Source organism: Bombus pascuorum, chromosome 1, assembly GCF_905332965.1.
Source record: "Bombus pascuorum chromosome 1, iyBomPasc1.1, whole genome shotgun sequence".
NCBI classification, from domain to species: domain Eukaryota; kingdom Metazoa; phylum Arthropoda; class Insecta; order Hymenoptera; family Apidae; genus Bombus; species Bombus pascuorum.
The window spans coordinates 6081494-6090543 of record NC_083488.1 but is presented as its reverse complement, the minus strand read 5'-3'; the positions used below and the strand labels follow the sequence as shown (position 1 = coordinate 6090543).

Here is a 9050-nt window from a genome sequence, read left to right as displayed (position 1 = left end):
TACAGATACGTAATTTTAATATGACACTTTTTGTTTTACGACGAAGAATTGTGAAATAAAATTATTTTCCTTAAAAAATAACGATAACAATTTACTACACAATCAAATCCTGTTCGCAAACTTCCTTATTCCTATACATTCATATTTTCTTGTAATTCATAATATCAGAGATAATAATATACCCAAGGTATCAAATACTTTATTATAAATATATATAAAAGTACATTCATTTAATACATTTGATTTAAAAACTACTAATATTGTAACATTATCAATAAAAAATATAAAGTATCATTTATCGCAAGTTATTATAAAAAATAAAATTCTATCTCATGCAGCATATTAATCAAAATTCATATTATTACGTCGTTCAATATCTTTAATCTCTAACATATCTGTTTTAAGATGCAATTTCATTATTTCCCGCCAAATATCCATTCTATGTTGTTCATTATCAATTCCAAGTCTCAATAAAATATTTTCATTTATTCTTAACAAGACCCTTCCAGTGATATCGTGCTTAAAAAACACAAATGATATTGATCAATGTTGATCAATGCAGAAGTATATAAAATACAGAAACTATATATTTCCTTGTGTTTAAATAATTTACATACTTACATATAGAAACTTTTCATGATATAATTGATAATAATCACTGCAATGCCTCCTCAACCATTTTTGTACATCTAACACATTCCATAAATAAACAGGACGAGGTCTAGCAGTTTTGTTCTACAATATCCAATTCAATTACAATCAGCATAAAGTTTTTATACCCTTAATTACTGCATTTCTTTTATAAACAATTGATCAAATTCCAATCATGTTAACAATGATAGCGCTATCACCACAAGATTAACATACCTTTGGTTTATTAGTGGAATTAACTACTTCTTCTACCATTGTGTACAAAATTCAAAAATAAAATTACAAAGAACACAAATAGAATAAAATAGGTTACAAAAAATTAAAAATAGTATGTAATGTACCCTCCTAATGATACAAACATAAAAATTGTATAAAATATATGTTATTTAAAAACTTGTTATTGTTATATTACACTAAAATGCATTGTAGAAAATATACAACATACAACAACTAAACAAAGTTAATTTAGAACGTTTCTCTTCGCTGCAAAATTATATTGCTTCTATCCACCTATCCTTTGTGATGTTGAGCATAACTTCTCCATTTTGTCACTATGCAATACACCCATTTTAAAGTGTAAGCACATATGTATTATGTCACTAGAAGTTCAGAAAGACGCTAGGCTAAATTGTAATTGCTCGAAATTTATATTACGTAAAACTTTTATTCATTTTAATAACGGACAATCAAATTTTATACAAGCTATAAATATTCAATGTTGAAGTATTGTCCAAAAATTGTTTTAGTTAGATTATTTGATTAATGTTTCGTAATATCTGGTAATATCAAATAATATATAACAATGCATTTCAGCTTTTCTAATAAATATTATCGATCTATATATTTTTTTATGATTTAAGTTGCGTATTATACATTTAAAGACATATAAAATCTATGATATTCAATGACACAATTTTCTACAAGTAATGTTCGAAATACAGTATTATATTACCTTAATTCCTTCTCTGTGATATATTTCATTTGATAAACGTCACACATGTATTGACACTTAATATTAAACAAACAAATAGCATTAAATTAATAAAAATTCAAAGCGCGCGAGTATCACGATTCAAACGCAATCCGAAACTGAATGCCAACTTAACATGAACGGAAGTACATTGATTTGACTTGCCAACTTCATTCAACGTCATTAAACATTGTTTCCGATCTTTCTCTCACAAGTAACGTAAGAAAATGGTAAGTATTTCTTATTTATCGTGTATGATTCTTTTAGTTTGCGATATTGTGCATAGTGTATTTGTTTAATATATATTAATAAAAAATATTAGTGCGTAGGACGCAGTTTTACATAATATAATCAGTATTAACGGTGATGTATTCGTGAAATATGAAAGTGCAGAATGATTGTTGACCATGTGGTTCTCACATTGTGTATATTCGTAGAATATCATTTTTAAATAAACTATAATTTTTTCAAAACTAAGAACAAAATTCACTGAAATCTAATATTTTTGAGTATTACATGTTAGGAACATTTGTATGTTATGAACTGTTTATACATAACCTTCATGTATATTACTAATAATTTTAAACCTTAGAAGAAAAAGTTATAAACGTAATTAACAATTATTTATCCACGTTAGTTTGTATCAATATTCCATATCACTGTTAATGTTGTTTTACTTTTCTATTTTCAGACTTGCAAACGCAGGAATGGTGGACGTGCTAAGCATGGCCGTGGTCATGTAAACCCTGTCCGTTGTACTAATTGTGCACGCTGTGTACCAAAAGATAAAGCAATTAAAAAATTCGTTATTCGTAATATCGTAGAAGCAGCTGCTGTAAGAGATATCACAGAAGCAAGCTTTTATTCTGCATATCAACTTCCAAAGTTGTATGCCAAGTTACACTATTGTGTTTCTTGTGCTATTCACTCAAAAGTAGTTCGCAACAGGTCAAAGGCAAATCGCCGTATCAGGACACCTCCAGTTCGTAATTTCCCTAGGGTAATTATTATTAAATTACACTATTATGCATATTATTAATTTCATCATCAATTTTCTGATCTATATTCATTGTGTCATATCTTTGTTTTGTTTAGGATCTGCGTCAAGGCCAACAAAACAGGAAATAAATTACTATGTAAATTTTAAATAAAATAAAGTATAAAATCGATAGTAACTGTTTTTTATTTATATCATTTATTCTACAAGTTACCAGATAAATTATTTTAAACTTCCTATCATTCCTAAACAAGTCACTTTAAAAATTTATTACATGATTCAAAATTAATATAGTAGTAATGAACAACGTAAAAATTATACAAGTTAAATGTATTTGCATAGTCCCACATGAGATACACAAAGAAATAATACACTTTGAAGTGCAGTCTTAATATTAGCTAATACTAAACAGTACCTAATGTTTAGTTTCCAAAATGTGATGTTAAATATGAAGTGAAACTTTGTATCTAATGCCTGCTAATAATGCATAAAATTGATAAAAATATTTTGCATATAACTGCAGAAAGAATTTCGCTATTGTTGCATCTTTTTTGTAAAATTAATATACAATTAAGAATAATTGCCCAGTACATCAGGGGAGGAATCATTTATTTGCTTCCTCCATTGCTTTTTTGAGCGTCTTTTCAAATATCTTTTTAGAATCGCAAAATCCTTGCTTTGTTTTCCCAAATGAATTTGGACCAGCAGAGGTTGGTGTTTCTCTTCCAATATTTCTCATCCTCATCCTTGCTTCTGCTGGCATTTCCTCGGGTTCATCTTCTTCATCTGCATTGAATACAGAAGCTACTGTTGGCCTCTGGATTGGTGTTGCCTTTACAGTGGGTTTCTAAAATACAATTCTCGTAAGAACAAATATATATATATGCTTTCTTCAATTTATACATTACTACTTACTGATGTAGAGCCTAGCTTTATCTGAATACCCTTCTTTTGTTCTGTTCCACTTTTCTTCCCAAATCCAAATGCCAGCTTCTGTTTCTTGGTATCACTTTGGTTGTAATTACCCGCCTCACAACGGTCATCTGATCTAATCGGTGAACGATCCCTTCCTCTGTCATCTCCCCTGGAGTCCTCTGCTCTGTACACACTTGACCCTGACAACGTCAAACACTGGCAAAGTTCAGATCAAGTTAAACAACATTGTATCTTTTAACCGGAAATATTTAAGCGGCATGCTTAGCACAAGTTTCTTGTAATTCTGAATAAAATTCAAAAACAAATGAAATCAATAAATGATGATGAAGAAGAAACAAGTGTGTATGTAACATACATGTCCTAAGGTTATTTATAACAATACGATATACAATATATGTATATTTACTTGATAATTTTATTACATAAGGTTAACATTCAATCCGTTTTTATTATTGTGAAGCATCCTTTGGCACATGGTTGTAGGATGCGTGCACCCAAAAACGATACATGAAAAGTAAGAAACGAGATTTAGAAAATAAAAATACGATTTGCACGTCTAGTTTTGTTCTAAAACTGCTTCGTAATAGATTTTCTAAATTACATATTTAGTATTTGGTGTTTCCATAATTAAAGATTGTAGGCATGAAATCAATAACGAAAACAAATCAAGACTAGAACACTATCCATTTTCTGCAAAGTACGAAGTAAATGTTATTTTACCAAATGCGACTGATACGATTATAAATAAAATGAATAAAACCTTTTCTATATTCGTCCCCTTGATTCCTCTTCGACATTTTTCTGATTTTCTTTGGACGCAATGCGAAATCGAGCGAACTGAAGCACTTTAACGACAGTAACTGCAGTTTACTTCAGACTAGTGTACCTAGCTTAGCGTAAATAGGGACATTTAAGGAAATATAACAGTGACTAGTAATTTTCTTATAACAGTTAGTACATATAGTACAGAAGAGAAAAAACAAAATTTATTTAATAAAATACATCTTTAATAATTACAGATACTGACGTTGATTAGAATTTGTAGTTTAGGAATTGTCTTAAAAATATTTTTTTCATTTATTTAAATTTTCTTGCCAAATCTCCTTTTCATTGGTAATTATGCCTGGCGCTTCGTGCTGTATATTTGAATGTGCGTACAATACATATAAATAAAACATTTTAATCTTTGTTAATGTTAGTTATTCTGTTGCATACATTTTTATATACAGGGTGAGTCACCTAAGGGATTAAGCTGAAATATTTTCGATATTATTAATTATATCGGAAAATGTTTCAGATAAAAGTTGAATGGATTCAAAGGGAGCATATTTTAATGTTAGCTTTTTGTAAGTGGGCGCATGAAGGTCATGAGGAGGTTAGTTTTATTGAAATTTTTGTTAAATGGAATTATATATCCTTTGGTACATTAATCGATGGAATGGATAAAGGCAAATACAAAAGTAATGTCTTACGCCTCTCCTTGTTTATTGTACGATAAGTTTTACAAATTGAAATTGAAATATCTACCAAACTAGTAGTTTTTCGACACAAGTAGATCAATAATTTTTTATAGAAAATCCCAAGCTGCATTAGTGTATTACAAAATATAATTCCATTTTAAAAAATGTCATCAAAGCCATTTAAAAAAATTAAGTTGACCTACACATTATCTTTACGTGTCTATCTATAAGAAATAACATCATTTATAATGTACAATACAACCAATATTTTGATTTAAATTGTTAGTTGATTCACTATGTATAATGATTCCTTTTATGAATAATTGACAAAAATTGTTTAATATATAGTTATTATATTCCTTATATCCACATATTCTTTTTTATGAATATTTCAAATAATAAAATTATTACCATAATTACATATTGAAAATTTATTTTTTTTAAAGAAGAGATTTCTAAGTACATCACAAAGTTGTCAGAAATATATAGTGGCAACTGTAACGTTTATTTACAGATTCTAATGTAAAATTATAAAATTAATTATTTTGAGATAACAAACACTGTGTTAATTTATTAACTGATTTGTTAATCTATTAGTTATATCATTGAAAGTATGATAGAAAAAACAAATAAAGTATACAAAGTGATCGTAATCTCATTTTCCTCGTGGATATTGATATAAAACTGTGAGTAAGAGATCAGTTGTTGAAAAGCCACGAAAGCAAATGTATTTCTTTAGAAAAATTAACTCAAACCACAGATAGCGATTCTAAAGTACATCTATAATTTTCAAAAATAGAACAAAAGCAAGTCGTTACCAGAGCCGAAAAAAACATTAAAAGAAGGAACCGTTTTCCGTATGCTTCCAGTTGAATTTTTAGTTTATTTGCTTATTTAACAAAAGAAAGTTCCCATTATTTATTAGTGCGAAAATTTTAACTCGCCTTTTCGTTCGAAGATGTTACTAAACCGAATTGGATTCTTACTGGTGAGATCATTATAATTTTTTTGAAACTTTCTTCTGTAGGAAATATCTTTAATTTAATATTATTAATGTCTTCTATCATGATATTCATAACAATTACCAAATCTCGAAACTGTAAAGCGAATAAAGAATCTTACTCAATAAATTAAGTACATATTTACAAAATTCGTAGATAAGATTAGACACCGGGGTTTATCGTTTCAATTTATTTAAAACTCTTCTGAACCGCTATAGTATCTTCGGTTCTTCGATAATTTCCTTATCAGATATAGAAAATCATAGGAACGATTCAATGATGATATTCATATTCTGAATATCATCGCATCGTTAATGTACACGATAATGAAGAATCATCTCTTTTTATTTAATTACTATTTCATGGAAATTATAATTACTTAAAACCTTTTGCAGCTTATACTTCCTCTCTCAATGACTTCTCCTACATACGAGACGAAACAAAGTGATAATTCGCAACGTAATATACTTAAACTACATATTCGAAATAAATATCTTTCCTGAAAATATCTTTGCTAGAAACCATTTTTTAACGAAGCTATGTTTCAGTGTTCAAACCGGCTCCGATTTGCAAGGATAAAACCTATTGCGAAAATACATTGTATTATCCAACCGATATAGTGTCGAGGGAATTAGGAAAGAATCCCCATCTTCGAGATTATGCTACCGTGGATGATGTTCGTAAATTTCACGATCGGATTCATTGTCTTTTAGTAATTGGATATTATGACACGGGATACATACAATTCTTCGACTTTCTTCGTCTTTTCATATTACTATCGAATAATCGTACCTGGTAGTGGTTAATAAACTACTATTCATTTCAGCTTATTAGCATAGAAATTCCACTTGGTTACATATATACACGTGCATGTATGTATTACAAGATATTCGTTATCTTCATCGCACACTGTTACCGAATCTGTCTTACGTAATTATTTCTTTGGTAATGCATCGAATGTTCCTATTCTAGAACAGTCTTTGATTTTCTGTAAGGCACTTTTGTTCCTTAAAACTATCTTAAACTATTTCATTGACTACTATTCGCATTTCACGTTTTGCACATTGCCCCCTTTGCTCGTTTCTCCTTCGATTCTACCTTTTTCTATCCTTTTTGGTCATTCGACAATTTCCGCTTTCCCTTCCGTATTTCTTCCACGCCCAGACTTTTTGTATCGATTTTTCTGCAAACCTTCCAGTGTTTAAATATCCCTTCACTGGTATAGTAAACGCCAGTTTTCCCCTTCACACATCCAAAATCTACGTGCTTTCTCCAAGCTGCCACACCTTGTTCTGTACTATCGAATAATAAAATGCTCTATAGTAATGTTCAAAAAGAATCTCATTTCCGATAAATTTCACACATTACAAGCAAGTGCCTCGACTCAGCGTGCTGGCAGTTTAGCTTTAGCTAATTACGATAATGGTACATTTTTTAATTGGTATTCGCACGCTTTCATATGTAGCCTTCTTTTTTATTTAACAGATAGATTCGTTACCAGGATACGAGAATGAACTGGAGGATAAATCACTTTGTTTGTCTACGGTAAATTAACGACTTGATCGATACTTCAATATTGTAATGTTATTGATATAATTATGTTCAAATCAAGACTTTCTTGGTTACCGTAGGAGCAACTTGTATTTCCTAAATCAGGAATAACGAAAAATTTGGAATGGAAGTATATCGTAAACCATGAAGACTTGGTACAAGCTGTACGCATTGAAACATGCCTGTAAGTATCATTTTATGTCAGTTTCTGTTCTGTTCGGTTTACGATAAATACAAAGGTAATAAATTTATTCTGAAATTTCAATTTAATTTAATAATAGGGAAGAGAGCCAACCATGCAAAGTGATCGATGGTTTCGCCGAAGGATACTATACAAAGTGCAAACAGAAGTTCATATATCGCCAACTCTTGTCATTGACGGACAACGGTACGATAACCAACGATTACTTTGCATTCCCAGCAAATTGTTGCTGTCACGTCGAATTCAAAGTTGATCAATTTTTACATTCATTTAATTCTCATAAGAGCTTAAAATGATGAGAACAAATGGATGCCATGTTAAACGTGATATTAAATATAAATATTATGGATATACATCCTATACTTATATTGCGTTCTTTTATTACAAAACACGTGTAATGTACTTTAATAAACGAAACACGATCCATTAATAGCCAGTGCGATCACTTATAATAAATACTCGTCTTACTTGATTCAATAGAATTGCCTTTATGCGTCCCTTATCGCTACGTTAAGTCATTTTTATTTTATCTTTTTCGAACATCACAATACATTAGAATCACAAGAACATACCGATCAAAGTGCAAATATTTTATCAATCGTTTACGAGATGCGGAGCTCCACTTATCAATACAGATTGCATAGCAACATGTTTAGCTTTCTACATTGACAGATGCAACTATTTTTTATTTTATTCTACTTTCTGTCTAGTTGATGCTCATATTCGGCACACATTATAATTTCACTGGAACCTCTATTTTTATCATTAGCGAACATTCTAGTCTAACGCTTCACCTTTCACGCGCCTTTTTTATTCTTCTTCGTCTCGCCTCATATTTATACCGCTACATCAACGTACAACGATTTCTCTCACTTCAGGATAGATCGTTTCCTCTCGTGACATTATCTCGCGGTGCTTCTATCTAATTGTCTCATACCATGTACTTACGTAAAGAGACACCATTTTAATTTGTACGTGGCTTTAGATATAAAAGTCGATTCGTTCGTCATAATTCTTAATAATAATTCAAAGTAACTGAGCCGTGCGTTAACGTGACATAGAAAATATAGGTATCACGGCAGGATAATTATTCGTGAAATTAATTAAAAAAATAAAGAAATTCACGAGAACGTATTACACGCAACAAATTGTGTCGATCGATATAATCATCAGAATTACCTTGCTACGAATTAGATGACTTTCGTGTTTCGACTGCGTAAGAATAACCATTCATCGCGAATACCTATACGTGTAACCGGATACAAATAATGGTAGAATTCCG

At 30.1% G+C, this 9050-nt stretch overlaps 4 protein-coding genes across 4 annotated transcripts; 2 read left to right on the top strand and 2 right to left on the bottom strand.

The window, feature by feature from the left end:
• Window positions 1-179: 179 nt before the first annotated feature.
• On the bottom strand, window positions 180-1223 carry LOC132914419 (protein aveugle). The gene is made up of 3 exons (XM_060973506.1): window positions 868-1223; window positions 622-735; window positions 180-519 (listed from the first exon to the last, which is right to left on the bottom strand). The coding sequence occupies exons 1-3, from the start codon at window positions 904-906 to the stop codon at window positions 343-345; spliced, it is 330 nt and encodes a 109-aa protein (XP_060829489.1). The 5' UTR covers window positions 907-1223; the 3' UTR covers window positions 180-342.
• Window positions 1224-1734: 511 nt separating this feature from the next.
• LOC132914411 (small ribosomal subunit protein eS26) lies at window positions 1735-2790 on the top strand. Its single transcript, XM_060973498.1, has 3 exons — window positions 1735-1851; window positions 2313-2621; window positions 2717-2790. The coding sequence occupies exons 1-3, from the start codon at window positions 1849-1851 to the stop codon at window positions 2747-2749; spliced, it is 345 nt and encodes a 114-aa protein (XP_060829481.1). The 5' UTR covers window positions 1735-1848; the 3' UTR covers window positions 2750-2790.
• On the bottom strand, window positions 2787-4458 carry LOC132914371 (PEST proteolytic signal-containing nuclear protein-like). The gene is made up of 3 exons (XM_060973436.1): window positions 4315-4458; window positions 3534-3733; window positions 2787-3465 (listed from the first exon to the last, which is right to left on the bottom strand). Exons 1-3 carry the CDS (start codon window positions 4349-4351, stop codon window positions 3223-3225), a joined length of 480 nt encoding a protein of 159 aa, XP_060829419.1. The 5' UTR covers window positions 4352-4458; the 3' UTR covers window positions 2787-3222.
• A 463-nt stretch (window positions 4459-4921) lies between these two features.
• LOC132914612 (protein spaetzle) lies at window positions 4922-8194 on the top strand. The gene is made up of 5 exons (XM_060973853.1): window positions 4922-4929; window positions 6553-6691; window positions 7501-7560; window positions 7647-7750; window positions 7848-8194. Exons 1-5 carry the CDS (start codon window positions 4922-4924, stop codon window positions 8062-8064), a joined length of 528 nt encoding a protein of 175 aa, XP_060829836.1. The 3' UTR covers window positions 8065-8194.
• Window positions 8195-9050: the final 856 nt, after the last annotated feature.